Source organism: Oncorhynchus clarkii, unplaced genomic scaffold (assembly GCF_045791955.1).
Source record: "Oncorhynchus clarkii lewisi isolate Uvic-CL-2024 unplaced genomic scaffold, UVic_Ocla_1.0 unplaced_contig_4353_pilon_pilon, whole genome shotgun sequence".
Lineage (NCBI taxonomy): Eukaryota > Metazoa > Chordata > Actinopteri > Salmoniformes > Salmonidae > Oncorhynchus > Oncorhynchus clarkii.
Genome location: NW_027258030.1, coordinates 54,370 through 72,981, shown reverse-complemented (window position 1 = coordinate 72,981; position 18,612 = coordinate 54,370). Strand labels below are relative to the sequence as shown.

Sequence of the window (18,612 nt, the reverse complement as noted above, 5' to 3'; positions counted from 1 at the left end):
ACCAGGGTTAGGTAGGGTTAGGTAGTATGTGGACCAGGGTTAGGTAGGGGTAGGTAGTATGTGGACCAGGGTTAGGTGGGGTAGGTAGTATGTAGAGCATTAATGTTGTTTTGACACCAATGTTGGAAGCATCAGGAAGTGTTTTTGTTTAAGTGGGTGACGTTGGGTCCGGGTACGGCTGCCGAAGAAACAATGGATGCCTCAGCTGGCTCGTCGGGCTTCCATGCCTCAGCTGGCTCGTCGGGCTTCCATGCCTCAGCTGGCTCGTCGGGCTTCCATGCCTCAGCTGTCTCGTCGGGCTTCCATGCCTCAGCTGGCTCGTCGGGCTCGCCCAGGTGGGACGCCGAGTGGCGCCCTTAGAGGGGAGGTACTGTCACATCTGCTCCTGTTCCCCCTCTCTGGAGCTCAAGGTCACCAGGTTGCTTATCATTACACATATCTGTCACCATCGTTACACGCATCAGCGCATCATCAGACTCACCTGGACTCCATCATGTTATTAATTACCTCCCCTGTATCTCTTAGTTTCTTTCCCGAGTCAGCATCAATGTCGTTTTGTTTCCCGTCCAGACGCTGTCCGTGTTTTGTTTCATGTCCGTTATTTATTAAATGTACTGTACTTGCTTCTCGTCTCCTAGCGTCTGTCCTTACAGGCTAATACGTAGAGGCAGATTACCCACTCGCCATCAAATCCTTACAAGGCACCCCGACCTACGTCCCTGATATCTCTGTCTCTTTCTCCTGCGAATGACGAGGATGAGGCCTTGTCGGGTGTCTGAAATAAATCCTTCAAGTCCAACTCATTAAAAAAAAATTGTTGTCCAGTACGAGGTGAGTAATCGCTGTCCTGATATCCAGAAGCTCTTTTCGTCATAAGAGACGGTGGCAGAAACAAAGTTGGCTACAAATAACGCGAAAAAACACACACAACAGCACGATTGGTTAAGAGCCCGTAAAACGGCAGTCATCTCCTCCGGCGACATTCTTCACACACCTGTGAATTTATGAATCAATTTCTTAGGTAAGAGTTTTCATATGTGTGTGTTTGTGTGTTTGCGTGTACCGTCTGCTGCAGGTCAGGGATGCCAATACGGATGACGATGCTGTTTCCAGAGCCGTCGTCAGGAGGATCTGGGGAGGAAGTCCTCCCGTCGTCCCTGGCAAGGGCGGAACCTGGCTGGTTGCCATTGGTAGCAGCTGGTTGCCGGGGATGATCAGGGGGGTCATGCTTAGCGTTGGCAGTCGGACTCAGAGGCATGGGGTCACTCACTGTCCAGTCACAGCCCTACACACACACACACACACACACACACACACACACACACACACACACACACACACACACACACACACACACACACACACACACACACACACACACACACACACACACACACACACACACACACACAAGGAATCAACAGGAGTCTGCAGCTGTTGTATTAGGCGCATGTGACTGATAACATTTGATTTTATTACCTGTTACCAACACTGCTACACAGTATAGTATTAGTACTCATCATAATAGTAAAATAATAAAGGATCAACAATGACACAGAATGTACTAAAGTGAAGTGAGAGAGATACAGAGAGAGAGAGAGAGACAGAGAGAGAGAGACACAGACAGAGAGAGAGAGACACAGACAGAGAGAGAGAGACAGAGGGAGAGAGAGAGATAGAGCGAGAAAGAGACAGGGAGAGAGAGAGAGAGAGATACAGAGCGAGAAAGATACAGGGAGAGAGAGAGAGAGATACAGAGCAAGAAAGATACAGGGATAGAGAGAGAGAGAGAGAGAGAGCAAGAGAGAGATACAGAGTGAGAAAGATACAGGGAGAGAGAGAGTGAGAGATACAGAGCGAGAAAGATATATATATATATATAGAGAGAGAGAGAGAGAGAGAGATAGATACAGAGTGAGAAAGATACAGGGAGCGAGAGAGAGCAAGAGAAAGAGATATACAGAGCGAGAAAGATACAGGGAGAGAGAGAGAGAGAGAGAGCAAGAGAGAGATACAGAGCAAGAAAGATACAGGGAGAGAGAGAGCAAGAGAGAGAGATACAGAACGAGAAAGATACAGGGAGAGAGAGATACAGAGCGAGAGATACAGGGAGATAGAGAGAGAGAGAGCAAGAGAGAGAGAGACACCCAGCTAGCACATTTGGTTCCTTGGAAGTTGTGGGAACGTACTTGTTTGGTTTCCCATTGGTTCTAGAAACAAAGCCATAAGTAACCTGACCGGTGAAATGGAAAGTGTTTTAAACGTTCTGAGAATGGAAGTGAAAATGTTCCCTGTTCTGGCAAAGCTGAATAAAGCTGTTCATTTTAGTCTATTCAAACAGACCCCATTTCAAAGGAAACAAGCACTCAGGTGTGGCCAATTAGTGGCGAAGCCAACACACCAGAACACACTTAACAAGATAGAGGATAAGAGAGAGTTGTGTTGATTCTGAGAATGGAATATATGTTTTTAAATAAAAAATGTAAAATATTACGAATGTTTCCTGGTGTGTTTTTGGGGAACATTTTTCTTACTGTTCTGAGAACATGATTAAAAAGAACAATGACAAAACCTGTAGAAAAGTGCTGAATTTGAGAAGAATCCTGCCAGAACAGCAGCGTTGGGGAAAGTACCTGTTATACTGGAGTAACAATAAAGATCCATGAATAGAAAATGACTCAAGTAAAAGTGAAAGTCATACAGTAAAATACTACCTGAGTAAAAGTCGAAAGTACTTGGTTTTAAATAAAGTTAAGTATCAAAACTAAATTTAATTGTTAAAATACACTTAAGAATTAAAAATAAAAGTATAAATCATTTCAAATTCCTTATATTAAGCAAACCAGACAGCACCATTTTCTTACACAACAGATAGCCAGGGGCATGCTCCAACACTCAGACATCATTATAGATAGCCAGGGACACGCTCCAACACTCAGACATCATTACAGATAGCCAGGGGCACACTCCAACACTCAGACATCATTTATAGATAGCCAGGGGCACACTCCAACACTCAGACATCATTTATAGATAGCCAGGGGCACACTCCAACACTCAGACATCATTTATAGATAGCCAGGGGCACACTCCAACACTCAGACATCATTTATAGATAGCCAGGGGCACACTCCAACACTCAGACATAATTTATAGATAGCCAGGGGCACACTCCAACACTCAGACATCATTTATAGATAGCCAGGGGCACACTCCAACACTCAGACATAATTTATAGATAGCCAGGGGCACACTCCAACACTCAGACATCATTTATAGATAGCCAGGGGCACACTCCAACACTCAGACATCATTTATAGATAGCCAGGGGCACACTCCAACACTCAGACATCATTTATAGATAGCCAGGGGCACACTCCAACACTCAGACATCATTTATAGATAGCCAGGGGCACACTCCAACACTCAGACATCATTACAGATAGCCAGGGGTACACTCCAACACTCAGACGTCATTAAAGATAGCCAGGGGCACACTCCAACACTCAGACGTCATTAAAGATAGCCAGGGGCACACTCCAACACTAAGACACCATTACAGATAGCCAGGGGCACTCCAACACTCAGACGTCATTACAGACAGATAGCCAGGGGCACGCTCCAAAACTCAGACATCATTGCAGATAGCCAGGGGCACGCTCCAAAACTCAGAAATCATTAAAGATAGCCAGGGGCACGCTCCAACACTCAGAAATCATTAAAGATAGCCAGGGGCACGCTCCAACACTCAGACAACATTACAGATAGCCAGGGGCACGCTCCAAAACTCAGACATTATTACAGATAGCCAAGGGAATGCTCCAACACTCAGACATCATTACAGATAGCTAGGGGCATGCTCCAACAGGGGTAGGGGTAAGAAGTATGTGGACCAGGGTTAGGTAGGGGTAGGTAGTATGTGGACCAGGGTTAGGTAGGGGTAGATAGTATGTGGACCAGGGTTAGGTAGGGGTAGGTAGTATGTGGACCAGGGTTAGGTAGGGGTAGGTAGTATGTGGACCAGGGACCAGGGTTAGGTAGGGGTAGGTAGTATGTGGACCAGGGTTAGGTAGGGGTAGGTAGTATGTGGACCAGGGTTAGGTAGGGGTAGGTAGTATGTGGACCAGGGTTAGGTAGGTGTAGGTAGTATGTGGACCAGGGTTAGGTAGGGGTAGGTAGTATGTGGACCAGGGTTAGGTAGGGGTAGGAAGTATGTGGACCAGGGTTAGGTAGGGGTAGGTAGTATGTGGACCAGGGTTAGGTAGGGTTAGGTAGTATGTGGACCAGGGTTAGGTAGGGGTAGGAAGTATGTGGACCAGGGTTAGGTAGGGGTAGGTAGTATGTGGACCAGGGTTAGGTAGGGGTAGGTAGTATGTGGACCAGGGTTAGGTAGAGGTAGGTAGTATGTGGACCAGGGTTAGGTAGGGGTAGGTAGTATGTGGACCAGGGTTAGGTAGGGTTAGGTAGTATGTGGACCAGGGTTAGGTAGGGGTAGGTAGTATGTGGACCAGGGTTAGGTAGGGGTAGGTAGTATGTGGACCAGGGTTAGGTAGGGTTAGGTAGTATGTGGACCAGGGTTAGGTAGGGGTAGGTAGTATGTGGACCAGGGACCAGGGTTAGGTAGGGGTAGGTAGTAAGTGGACCAGGGTTAGGTAGGGGTAGGTAGTATGTGGAACATGTTTAGGTAGGGTTAGGGGTAGGTAGTATGTGGACCAGGGTCAGGTGGAGGTAGGGGTAGGTAGTATGTGGACCAGGGTTAGGTGGAGGTAGGGGTAGGTAGTATGTGGACCAGGGTTAGGTGGAGGTAGGGGTAGGTAGTATGTGGACCAGGGTTAGGTGGAGGTAGGGGTAGGTAGTATGTGGACCAGGGTTAGGTGGAGGTAGGGGTAGGTAGTATGTGGACCAGGGTTAGGTGGAGGTAGGGGTAGGTAGTATGTGGACCAGGGTTAGGTGGAGGTAGGGGTAGGTAGTATGTGGACCAGGGTCAGGTGGGGGTAGGTAGTATGTGGACCAGGGTTAGTTAGGGGTAGGTAGTATGTGGACCAGGGTCAGGTGGGGGTAGGTAGTATGTGGACCAGGGTTAGTTAGGGGTAGGGGTAGGTAGTATGTGGACCAGGCTTAGGTAGGGGTAGGTAGTATGTGGACCAGGGTTAGGTGGAGGTAGGTAGTATGTGGACCAGGGTTATGTAGGGGTAGGTAGTATGTGGACCAGGGTTAGGTAGGGGTAGGAAGTATGTGGACCAGGGTTAGGTAGGGGTAGGTAGTATGTGGACCAGGGTTAGGTAGTGGTAGGTAGTATGTGGACCAGGGTTATGTAGGGGTAGGTAGTATGTGGACCAGGGTTAGGTAGGGGTAGGAAGTATGTGGACCAGGGTTAGGTATGGTCAGGTAGAATGTGGACCAGGTTTAGGTAGGGGTAGGGGTAGGTAGTATGTGGACCAGGGTTAGGTAGAGGTAGGGGTAGGTAGTATGTGGACCAGGGTTAGGTTGGGGTAGGTAATATGTGGACCAGGGTTAGGTAGGGGTAGGTAGTATGTAGACTAGGGTTAGGTAGGGTTAGGTAGTATGTGGACCAGGGTTAGTTAGGGGTAGGGGTAGGTAGTATGTGGACCAGGGTTATGTAGGGGTAGGGGTAGGTAGTATGTGGACCAGGGTTAGGTAGGGGTAGGTAGTATGTGGACCAGGGTTAGGTAGGTGTAGGTAGTATGTGGACCAGGGTTAGGTAGAGGTAGGGGTAGGTAGTATGTGGACCAGGGTTAGGTAGGGGTAGGTAGTATGTGGACCAGGGTTAGGTAGGGGCAGGTAGTATGTGGACCAGGGTTAGGTAGGTGTAGGTAGTATGTGGACCAGGGTTAGGTAGAGGTAGGGGTAGGTTGTATGTGGACCAGGGTTAGGTAGGGGTAGGTAGTATGTGGACCAAGGTTAGGTAGGGGTAGGGGTAGGTAGTATGTGGACCAGGGTTAGGTAGGGGTAGGAAGTATGTGGACCAGGGTTAGGTAGGGGCAGGTAGTATGTGGACCAGGGTTAGGTAGGGGTAGGTAGTATGTGGACCAGGGTTAGGTATGGTCAGGTAGAATGTTGACCAGGTTTAGGTAGGTTTAGGGGTAGGTAGTGTGTGCACCAGGGTTAGGTAGAGGTAGGGGTAGGTAGTATGTGGACCAGGGACCAGGGTTAGGTAGGGGTAGGTAGTAAGTGGACCAGGGTTAGGTAGGGGTAGGTAGTATGTGGAACATGTTTAGGTAGGGTTAGGGGTAGGTAGTATGTGGACCAGGGTCAGGTGGAGGTAGGGGTAGGTAGTATGTGGACCAGGGTTAGGTAGGGGCAGGTAGTATGTGGACCAGGGTTAGGTAGGGGTAGGTAGTATGTGGACCAGGGTTAGGTATGGTCAGGTAGAATGTTGACCAGGTTTAGGTAGGTTTAGGGGTAGGTAGTGTGTGCACCAGGGTTAGGTAGAGGTAGGGGTAGGTAGTATGTGGACCAGGGACCAGGGTTAGGTAGGGGTAGGTAGTAAGTGGACCAGGGTTAGGTAGGGGTAGGTAGTATGTGGAACATGTTTAGGTAGGGTTAGGGGTAGGTAGTATGTGGACCAGGGTCAGGTGGAGGTAGGGGTAGGTAGTATGTGGACCAGGGTTAGGTAGGGGCAGGTAGTATGTGGACCAGGGTTAGGTAGGGGTAGGTAGTATGTGGACCAGGGTTAGGTATGGTCAGGTAGAATGTTGACCAGGTTTAGGTAGGTTTAGGGGTAGGTAGTGTGTGCACCAGGGTTAGGTAGAGGTAGGGGTAGGTAGTATGTGGACCAGGGACCAGGGTTAGGTAGGGGTAGGTAGTAAGTGGACCAGGGTTAGGTAGGGGTAGGTAGTATGTGGAACATGTTTAGGTAGGGTTAGGGGTAGGTAGTATGTGGACCAGGGTCAGGTGGAGGTAGGGGTAGGTAGTATGTGGACCAGGGTTAGGTGGAGGTAGGGGTAGGTAGTATGTGGACCAGGGTTAGGTGGAGGTAGGGGTAGGTAGTATGTGGACCAGGGTTAGGTGGAGGTAGGGGTAGGTAGTATGTGGACCAGGGTTAGGTGGAGGTAGGGGTAGGTAGTATGTGGACCAGGGTTAGGTGGAGGTAGGGGTAGGTAGTATGTGGACCAGGGTTAGGTGGAGGTAGGGGTAGGTAGTATGTGGACCAGGGTCAGGTGGGGGTAGGTAGTATGTGGACCAGGGTTAGTTAGGGGTAGGTAGTATGTGGACCAGGGTCAGGTGGGGGTAGGTAGTATGTGGACCAGGGTTAGTTAGGGGTAGGGGTAGGTAGTATGTGGACCAGGCTTAGGTAGGGGTAGGTAGTATGTGGACCAGGGTTAGGTGGAGGTAGGTAGTATGTGGACCAGGGTTATGTAGGGGTAGGTAGTATGTGGACCAGGGTTAGGTAGGGGTAGGAAGTATGTGGACCAGGGTTAGGTAGGGGTAGGTAGTATGTGGACCAGGGTTAGGTAGTGGTAGGTAGTATGTGGACCAGGGTTATGTAGGGGTAGGTAGTATGTGGACCAGGGTTAGGTGGAGGTAGGGGTAGGTAGTATGTGGACCAGGGTTAGGTGGAGGTAGGTAGTATGTGGACCAGGGTTAGGTATGGTCAGGTAGAATGTTGACCAGGTTTAGGTAGGTTTAGGGGTAGGTAGTATGTGGACCAGGGTTAGGTAGGGGTAGGTAGTATGTGGACCAGGGTTAGGTAGGGGCAGGTAGTATGTGGACCAGGGTTAGGTAGGGGTAGGTAGTATGTGGACCAGGGTTAGGTATGGTCAGGTAGAATGTTGACCAGGTTTAGGTAGGTTTAGGGGTAGGTAGTGTGTGCACCAGGGTTAGGTAGAGGTAGGGGTAGGTAGTATGTGGACCAGGGACCAGGGTTAGGTAGGGGTAGGTAGTAAGTGGACCAGGGTTAGGTAGGGGTAGGTAGTATGTGGAACATGTTTAGGTAGGGTTAGGGGTAGGTAGTATGTGGACCAGGGTCAGGTGGAGGTAGGGGTAGGTAGTATGTGGACCAGGGTTAGGTGGAGGTAGGGGTAGGTAGTATGTGGACCAGGGTTAGGTGGAGGTAGGGGTAGGTAGTATGTGGACCAGTGTTAGGTGGAGGTAGGGGTAGGTAGTATGTGGACCAGGGTTAGGTGGAGGTAGGGGTAGGTAGTATGTGGACCAGGGTTAGGTGGAGGTAGGGGTAGGTAGTATGTGGACCAGGGTTAGGTGGAGGTAGGGGTAGGTAGTATGTGGACCAGGGTCAGGTGGGGGTAGGTAGTATGTGGACCAGGGTTAGTTAGGGGTAGGTAGTATGTGGACCAGGGTCAGGTGGGGGTAGGTAGTATGTGGACCAGGGTTAGTTAGGGGTAGGGGTAGGTAGTATGTGGACCAGGCTTAGGTAGGGGTAGGTAGTATGTGGACCAGGGTTAGGTAGTGGTAGGTAGTATGTGGACCAGGGTTATGTAGGGGTAGGTAGTATGTGGACCAGGGTTAGGTGGAGGTAGGGGTAGGTAGTATGTGGACCAGGGTTAGGTGGAGGTAGGGGTAGGTAGTATGTGGACCAGGGTTAGGTGGAGGTAGGGGTAGGTAGTATGTGGACCAGGGTTAGGTGGAGGTAGGGGTAGGTAGTATGTGGACCAGGGTTAGGTTGAGGTAGGGGTAGGTAGTATGTGGACCAGGGTCAGGTGGGGGTAGGTAGTATGTGGACCAGGGTTAGTTAGGGGTAGGTAGTATGTGGACCAGGGTCAGGTGGGGGTAGGTAGTATGTGGACCAGGGTTAGTTAGGGGTAGGGGTAGGTAGTATGTGGACCAGGCTTAGGTAGGGGTAGGTAGTATGTGGACCAGGGTTAGGTGGAGGTAGGTAGTATGTGGACCAGGGTTATGTAGGGGTAGGTAGTATGTGGACCAGGGTTAGGTAGGGGTAGGAAGTATGTGGACCAGGGTTAGGTAGGGGTAGGTAGTATGTGGACCAGGGTTAGGTAGTGGTAGGTAGTATGTGGACCAGGGTTATGTAGGGGTAGGTAGTATGTGGACCAGGGTTAGGTAGGGGTAGGAAGTATGTGGACCAGGGTTAGGTATGGTCAGGTAGAATGTGGACCAGGTTTAGGTAGGGGTAGGGGTAGGTAGTATGTGGACCAGGGTTAGGTAGAGGTAGGGGTAGGTAGTATGTAGACTAGGGTTAGGTAGGGTTAGGTAGTATGTGGACCAGGGTTAGTTAGGGGTAGGGGTAGGTAGTATGTGGACCAGGGTTATGTAGGGGTAGGGGTAGGTAGTATGTGGACCAGGGTTAGGTAGGGGTAGGTAGTATGTGGACCAGGGTTAGGTAGGTGTAGGTAGTATGTGGACCAGGGTTAGGTAGAGGTAGGGGTAGGTAGTATGTGGACCAGGGTTAGGTAGGGGTAGGTAGTATGTGGACCAGGGTTAGGTAGGGGCAGGTAGTATGTGGACCAGGGTTAGGTAGGTGTAGGTAGTATGTGGACCAGGGTTAGGTAGAGGTAGGGGTAGGTAGTATGTGGACCAGGGTTAGGTAGGGGTAGGTAGTATGTGGACCAGGGTTAGGTAGGGGTAGGGGTAGGTAGTATGTGGACCAGGGTTAGGTAGGGGTAGGTAGTATGTGGACCAGGGTTAGGTAGGGGCAGGTAGTATGTGGACCAGGGTTAGGTAGGGGTAGGTAGTATGTGGACCAGGGTCAGGTTGGGGTAGGTAATATGTGGACCAGGGTTAGGTAGGGGTAGGTAGTATGTGGACCAGGGTTAGGTAGGGGCAGGTAGTATGTGGACCAGGGTTAGGTAGGGGTAGGTAGTATGTGGACCAGGGTTAGGTATGGTCAGGTAGAATGTTGACCAGGTTTAGGTAGGTTTAGGGGTAGGTAGTGTGTGCACCAGGGTTAGGTAGAGGTAGGGGTAGGTAGTATGTGGACCAGGGACCAGGGTTAGGTAGGGGTAGGTAGTAAGTGGACCAGGGTTAGGTAGGGGTAGGTAGTATGTGGAACATGTTTAGGTAGGGTTAGGGGTAGGTAGTATGTGGACCAGGGTCAGGTGGAGGTAGGGGTAGGTAGTATGTGGACCAGGGTTAGGTGGAGGTAGGGGTAGGTAGTATGTGGACCAGGGTTAGGTGGAGGTAGGGGTAGGTAGTATGTGGACCAGTGTTAGGTGGAGGTAGGGGTAGGTAGTATGTGGACCAGGGTTAGGTGGAGGTAGGGGTAGGTAGTATGTGGACCAGGGTTAGGTGGAGGTAGGGGTAGGTAGTATGTGGACCAGGGTTAGGTGGAGGTAGGGGTAGGTAGTATGTGGACCAGGGTCAGGTGGGGGTAGGTAGTATGTGGACCAGGGTTAGTTAGGGGTAGGTAGTATGTGGACCAGGGTCAGGTGGGGGTAGGTAGTATGTGGACCAGGGTTAGTTAGGGGTAGGGGTAGGTAGTATGTGGACCAGGCTTAGGTAGGGGTAGGTAGTATGTGGACCAGGGTTAGGTAGTGGTAGGTAGTATGTGGACCAGGGTTATGTAGGGGTAGGTAGTATGTGGACCAGGGTTAGGTGGAGGTAGGGGTAGGTAGTATGTGGACCAGGGTTAGGTGGAGGTAGGGGTAGGTAGTATGTGGACCAGGGTTAGGTGGAGGTAGGGGTAGGTAGTATGTGGACCAGGGTTAGGTGGAGGTAGGGGTAGGTAGTATGTGGACCAGGGTTAGGTTGAGGTAGGGGTAGGTAGTATGTGGACCAGGGTCAGGTGGGGGTAGGTAGTATGTGGACCAGGGTTAGTTAGGGGTAGGTAGTATGTGGACCAGGGTCAGGTGGGGGTAGGTAGTATGTGGACCAGGGTTAGTTAGGGGTAGGGGTAGGTAGTATGTGGACCAGGCTTAGGTATGGGTAGGTAGTATGTGGACCAGGGTTAGGTGGAGGTAGGTAGTATGTGGACCAGGGTTATGTAGGGGTAGGTAGTATGTGGACCAGGGTTAGGTAGGGGTAGGAAGTATGTGGACCAGGGTTAGGTAGGGGTAGGTAGTATGTGGACCAGGGTTAGTTAGTGGTAGGTAGTATGTGGACCAGGGTTATGTAGGGGTAGGTAGTATGTGGACCAGGGTTAGGTAGGGGTAGGAAGTATGTGGACCAGGGTTAGGTATGGTCAGGTAGAATGTGGACCAGGTTTAGGTAGGGGTAGGGGTAGGTAGTATGTGGACCAGGGTTAGGTAGAGGTAGGGGTAGGTAGTATGTAGACTAGGGTTAGGTAGGGTTAGGTAGTATGTGGACCAGGGTTAGTTAGGGGTAGGGGTAGGTAGTATGTGGACCAGGGTTATGTAGGGGTAGGGGTAGATAGTATGTGGACCAGGGTTAGGTAGGTGTAGGTAGTATGTGGACCAGGGTTAGGTAGAGGTAGGGGTAGGTAGTATGTGGACCAGGGTTAGGTAGGGGTAGGTAGTATGTGGACCAGGGTTAGGTAGGGGCAGGTAGTATGTGGACCAGGGTTAGGTAGGTGTAGGTAGTATGTGGACCAGGGTTAGGTAGAGGTAGGGGTAGGTAGTATGTGGACCAGGGTTAGGTAGGGGTAGGTAGTATGTGGACCAGGGTTAGGTAGGGGTAGGGGTAGGTAGTATGTGGACCAGGGTTAGGTAGGGGTAGGTAGTATGTGGACCAGGGTTAGGTAGGGGCAGGTAGTATGTGGACCAGGGTTAGGTAGGGGTAGGTAGTATGTGGACCAGGGTCAGGTTGGGGTAGGTAATATGTGGACCAGGGTTAGGTAGGGGTAGGTAGTATGTGGACTAGGGTTAGGTAGGGGTAGATAGTATGTGGACCAGGGTTAGGTAGGGGTAGGTAGTATGTGGACTAGGGTTAGGTAGGGGTAGGGGTAGGTATTATGTGGACCAGGGTTAGGTAGGTGTAGGTAGTATGTGGACCAGGGTTAGGTAGGGGCAGGTAGTATGTGGACCAGGGTTAGGTAGGGGTAGGTAGTATGTGGACCAGGGTTAGGTAGGGGTAGGTAGTATGTGGACCAGGGACCAGGGTTAGGTAGGGGTAGGTAGTATGTGGACCAGGGTTAGGTAGGGGTAGGTAGTATGTGGACCAGGGTTAGGTAGGGTCAGATAGAATGTGGACCAGGCTTAGGTAGGGGTAGGGTTAGGTAGTATGTGGACCAGGGTTAGGTAAGGGTAGGTAGTATGTGGACCAGGGTTAGGTAGGTGTAGGTAGTATGTGGACCAGGGTTAGGTAGGTGTAGGTAGTATGTGGACCAGGGTTAGGTAGGGTTAGGTAGTATGTGGACCAGGGTTAGGTAGGGGTAGGTAGTATGTGGACCAGGGTTAGGTAGGGGTAGGTAGTATGTGGACCAGGGTTAGGTAGGGTTAGGTAGTATGTGGACCAGGGTTAGGTAGGGGTAGGTAGTATGTGGACCAGGGTTAGGTAGGGGTAGGTAGTATGTGGACCAGGGTTAGGTAGGGTTAGGTAGTATGTGGACCAGGGTTAGGTAGGGGTAGGTAGTATGTGGACCAGGGACCAGGGTTAGGTAGGGGTAGGTAGTAAGTGGACCAGGGTTAGGTAGGGGTAGGTAGTATGTGGAACATGTTTAGGTAGGGTTAGGGGTAGGTAGTATGTGGACCAGGGTCAGGTGGAGGTAGGGGTAGGTAGTATGTGGACCAGGGTTAGGTGGAGGTAGGGGTAGGTAGTATGTGGACCAGGGTTAGGTGGAGGTAGGGGTAGGTAGTATGTGGACCAGGGTTAGGTGGAGGTAGGGGTAGGTAGTATGTGGACCAGGGTTAGGTGGAGGTAGGGGTAGGTAGTATGTGGACCAGGGTTAGGTGGAGGTAGGGGTAGGTAGTATGTGGACCAGGGTTAGGTGGAGGTAGGGGTAGGTAGTATGTGGACCAGGGTCAGGTGGGGGTAGGTAGTATGTGGACCAGGGTTAGTTAGGGGTAGGTAGTATGTGGACCAGGGTCAGGTGGGGGTAGGTAGTATGTGGACCAGGGTTAGTTAGGGGTAGGGGTAGGTAGTATGTGGACCAGGCTTAGGTAGGGGTAGGTAGTATGTGGACCAGGGTTAGGTGGAGGTAGGTAGTATGTGGACCAGGGTTAGGTAGTGGTAGGTAGTATGTGGACCAGGGTTATGTAGGGGTAGGTAGTATGTGGACCAGGGTTAGGTAGGGGTAGGAAGTATGTGGACCAGGGTTAGGTATGGTCAGGTAGAATGTGGACCAGGTTTAGGTAGGGGTAGGGGTAGGTAGTATGTGGACCAGGGTTAGGTAGAGGTAGGGGTAGGTAGTATGTGGACCAGGGTTAGGTTGGGGTAGGTAATATGTGGACCAGGGTTAGGTAGGGGTAGGTAGTATGTAGACTAGGGTTAGGTAGGGGTAGGTAGTATGTGGACCAGGGTTAGGTAGGGGTAGGTAGTATGTGGACCAGGGACCAGGGTTAGGTAGGGGTAGGTAGTATGTGGACCAGGGTTAGGTAGGGGTAGGTAGTATGTGGACCAGGGTTAGGTAGGGTCAGATAGAATGTGGACCAGGCTTAGGTAGGGGTAGGGTTAGGTAGTATGTGGACCAGGGTTAGGTAAGGGTAGGTAGTATGTGGACCAGGGTTAGGTAGGTGTAGGTAGTATGTGGACCAGGGTTAGGTAGGTGTAGGTAGTATGTGGACCAGGGTTAGGTAGGGGTAGGTAGTATGTGGACCAGGGTTAGGTAGGGGTAGGTAGTATGTGGACCAGGGTTAGGTAGGGGTAGGGTTAGGTAGTATGTGGACCAGGGTTAGGTAAGGGTAGGTAGTATGTGGACCAGGGTTAGGTAGGTGTAGGTAGTATGTGGACCAGGGTTAGGTAGGTGTAGGTAGTATGTGGACCAGGGTTAGGTAGGGGTAGGTAGTATGTGGACCAGGGTTAGGTAGGGGTAGGTAGTATGTGGACCAGGGTTAGGTAGGTGTAGGTAGTATGTGGACCAGGGTTAGGTAGGGGTAGGTAGTATGTGGACCAGGGTTAGGTAGGGGTAGGTAGTATGTGGACCAGGGTTAGGTAGGGGTAGGTAGTATGTGGACCAGGGTTAGGTAGGTGTAGGTAGTATGTGGACCAGGGTTAAGTAGGGGTAGGTAGTATGTGGACCAGGGTTAGGTAGGGGTAGGTAGTATGTGGACCAGGGACCAGGGTTAGGTAGGGGTAGGTAGTATGTGGACCAGGGTTAGGTAGGGGTAGGTAGTATGTGGACAAGGGTTAGAGAATATACACCATCAGGACATCATAGTCACCTCTGGTCTGGGATTCCCATCAAAATGATCCTGCTGGTTCCACTGTCACCAAACTGGTCTGTACTGGTCTGTGGTAGTAATGTGCTGGTCTGTAGTACTTCTGTGCTGGTATGTAGTAGTGTATAGTACTCTACTGTGCTGGCATGTAGTACTCCTGTGCTGGTCTGTAGTTCTCCTGTGCTGGTCTGTATTACTCCTGTGCTGGTCTGTAGTAGTGTGTATTACTCCTGTGCTGGTATGTAGTACTCCTGTGCTGGTCTGTAGTAGTCCTGTGTTGGTCTGTAGTAGTCCTGTGCTGGTATGTAGTACTCCTGTGCTGGTCTGTAGTACTCCTGTGCTGGTCTGTAGTACTCCTGTGCTGGTCTGTAGTACTCCTGTGCCTGTCTGTAGTAGTCCTGCGCTGGTCTGTAGTAGTCCTGTGCTGGTCTGTAGTAGTCTGTAGTACTCCTGTTCTCGTCTGTACTAGTCCTGTGCTGGTCTGTAGTAGTCCTGTGTTGGTCTGTAGTAGTCCTGTGTTGGTCTGTAGTAGTCCTGTGCTGGTCTGTAGTACTCCTGTGCTGGTCTGTAGTACTCCTGTGCTTGTCTGTAGTACTCCTGCGCTGGTCTGTAATAGTCTGTAGTACTACTGTGCTGGCTCTGTAGTACTCCTGTGCTGGCTCTGTAGTACTCCTGTGCTGGTCTGTAGTAGTCCTGTGTTTGTCTGTAGTACTCCTGTGCTGGTCTGTAGTAGTCTGTAGTACTCCTGTGCTGGTCTGTAGTAGTCCTGTACTGGTCTGTAGTAGTCCTGTAGTCTGTACTTCTCTGTGTTTAGGGCTCTACAGTGTCTTGATAACTCTCTTGTCTTTCTGAAGGGAAACCAGAGGAGGGAGGAGTGGGAAGGAACACACTTCCCCCTCATTTCCTCCTTAACCACCAGCAGGACGGCTCCAGCTCCTCACATCTGACTAATAGAAAGGCTAGCAATATTGGTCCTCAGTGATAGGTTGGTGCTCAGTGACCACAACAAAATCAAGTGACATGGTGACATCCTGTACTCCTTTTAGAGCTCACTGATTGGTTAATGACAGCTCTACAACCCTAAACCCTGACCATAACCCTAATCACAACCCATAACCACAACCGCTAACTACAACCCTAAACCCTGACCACAACCCTAACCCTGAACCCAAACCCGAACCACAACCCTAAACCTAACCACAACCCTAAACCCTGACCCTAACCCTAACCACAACCCAACAACAACCCTAACCCCAAACCACAACCCTAAACCCTGACCCTAACCCTAACCACAACCCAACAACAACCCTAACCCCTAACCACAACCCTAAACCCTAACCACAACCCTAAACCCTAACCACAACCCTAAACCCTGACCACAACCCTAACCCTGACCCTAACCCTAACCACAACCCAACAACAACCCTAACCCCTAACCACAACCCTAAACCCTAACCACAACCCTAAACCCTAACCACAACCACAACCCTAACCCTAACCACAACCCTAACCCCTAACCACAACCCTAAACCCTAACCACAACCCTAAACCCTGACCACAACCCTAACCCTAACCACAACCCTAAACCCTAACCACAACCCTAAACCCTGACCACAAACCCGAACCACAACCCTAAACCCTAACCACAACCCTAAACCCTGACCATAACCCTAACCCTGACCACAACCCTAACCCTAACCCTGAACCCAAACCCGAACCACCACCCTAAACCCTGACCACAACCCTAAACCCTAACCACAACCCTAAACCCTAACCACCACCCGAAACCCTAACCACCACCCTAAACCCTGACCCTAACCCTAACCACAACCCAACAACAACCCTAACCCCTAACCTAACCCTAAGCCCTAACCACAACCCTAAACCCTGACCACAAACCTAACCACAACCCTAAACCCTAACCACCACCCTAAACCCTGACCACAACCCTAAACCCTGACCATAACTCTAAAACCTGACCACAACCCTAACCCCTAACCACAACCCTAAACCCTGACCACAACCCTAAACCCTAACCACCACCCGAAACCCTGACCCTAACCCTAACCACAACCCAACAACAACCCTAACCCCTAACCTAACCCTAAGCCCTAACCACAACCCTAACCCTAACCCTGAACCCAAACCCGAACCACAACCCTAAACCCGAACCACAACCCTAAACCCTAACCACAACCCTAAACCCTAACCACCACCCGAAACCCTAACCACCACCCTAAACCCTGACCCTAACCCTAACCACAACCCAACAACAACCCTAACCCCTAACCTAACCCTGAGCCCTAACCACAACCCTAAACCCTGACCACAAACCTAACCACAACCCTAAACCCTAACCACCACCCTAAACCCTGACCACAACCCTAAACCCTGACCATAACTTTAAAACCTGACCACAACCCTAACCCCTAACCACAACCCTAAACCCTGACCACAACCCTAAACCCTGACAACAAACCTAACCCATAACCACAACCCTAAACCTTAACCACAACCCTAAACCCTAACCATAACCCTAAACCCTGACAACAACCCTAAAACCAGACAACAACCCTAAACCCTGACCACAACCCTAACCCCTAACCACAACCCTAACCCCTAACCACAACCCTAAACCCTGACCACAACCCTAAACCCTGACAACAACCCTAACCCATAACCACAACCCTAAACCCTAGACAACAACCCTAAACCCTGACCACAACCCTAACCCCTAACCACAACCCTAACCCCTAACCACAACCCTAAACCCTGACCACAACCCTAAACCCTGACAACAACCCTAACCCATAACCACAACCCTAAACCCTGATCACAACCCTAAACCCTGACAACAACCCTAACCCATGACCACAACCCTAACCCCTAACCACAACCCTAAACCCTGACCACAACCCTAAACACAACCCTAACCACAACCGTAACCCCTAACCACAACCCTAAACACAACCCTAACCACAACCCTAACCCCTAACCACAACTCTAAACTCTGACCACAACCCTAAACCCTGACCACAACCCTAACCCTAAACCCAAACCCGAACCACAACCCTAAACCCTAACCACAACCCATAACCCTAACCACAACCCATAACCTAACCCCTAACCACAACCCTAAACCCTAACCACAACCCTAAACCCTAACCACAACCCCAAACCCTAAAAACAACCCTAAAATCTAACCACAACCCTAAACCCTGACCGCAACCCTAACCCCTAACCACAACCCTAACCCTAACACCTAACCCTAACCTCAACCCTAAACCCTGCCACAACCCTAACCCCTAACCACAACCCTAACCCCTAACCACAACCCTAACCCCTAACCATAACCCTAAACCCTAACCACAACCCTAACCCCTAACCACAACCCTAACCCCTAACCCTAACCACAACCCTAAACCATAACCACAACCCTAAACCCTAACCACAACCCTACCCCTAACCACAACCCTAAACCATAACCATAACCACAACCCTAAACCCTAACCACAACCCTAAACCCTAACCACAACCCTAAACCATAACCACAACCCTAAACCATAACCACAACCCTAACCCCTAACCACAACCCTAAACCCTGACCACAACCCTAACCCCTAACCACAACCCTAAACCCTAACCACCACCCTAAACCCTGACCACAACCCTAAACCCTGACCATAACTCTAAAACCTGACCACAACCCTAACCCCTAACCACAACCCTAAACCCTGACCACAACCCTAAACCCTGACAACAACCCTAACCCATAACCACAACCCTAAACCTTAACCACAACCCTAAACCCTAACCATAACCCTAAACCCTGACAACAACCCTAAAACCAGACAACAACCCTAAACCCTGACCACAACCCTAACCCCTAACCACAACCCTAAACCCTGACCACAACCCTAACCACAACCCTAACCCCTAACCACAACCCTAACCCCTAACCACAACCCTAAACCCTGACCACAACCCTAAACCCTGACAACAACCCTAACCCATAACCACAACCCTAAACCCTGATCACAACCCTAAACCCTGACAACAACCCTAACCCATGACCACAACCCTAACCCCTAACCACAACCCTAAACCCTGACCACAACCCTAAACACAACCCTAACCACAACCGTAACCCCTAACCACAACCCTAAACACAACCCTAACCACAACCCTAACCCCTAACCACAACTCTAAACTCTGACCACAACCCTAAACCCTGACCACAACCCTAACCCTAATCCCAAACCCGAACCACAACCCTAAACCCTAACCACAACCCTAAACCCTAACTACAACCCTAAAACCTGACCACAACCCACAACCCATAACCCTAACCACAACCCATAACCTAACCCCTAACCACAACCCTAAACCCTAACCACAACCCTAA

General features: G+C 50.5%; 1 protein-coding gene across 1 annotated transcript in view; it reads right to left on the bottom strand.

The window, feature by feature from the left end:
• Positions 1-14,329, bottom strand: part of LOC139394584 (SH3 and multiple ankyrin repeat domains 3b) — a 117,438-nt gene extending 103,109 nt beyond the window's left edge. Inside the window, exons 1-2 of the mRNA XM_071142689.1 lie at positions 14,211-14,329; positions 1,064-1,285 (exon numbers count right to left, since the gene is read on the bottom strand). Of these exons, the coding sequence (XP_070998790.1) occupies positions 1,064-1,258 (195 nt within the window). The 5' untranslated portion in view covers positions 1,259-1,285; positions 14,211-14,329. The remainder of the gene's footprint in view (positions 1-1,063; positions 1,286-14,210) is intronic.
• Between the last annotated feature and the right edge of the window lie 4,283 nt (positions 14,330-18,612).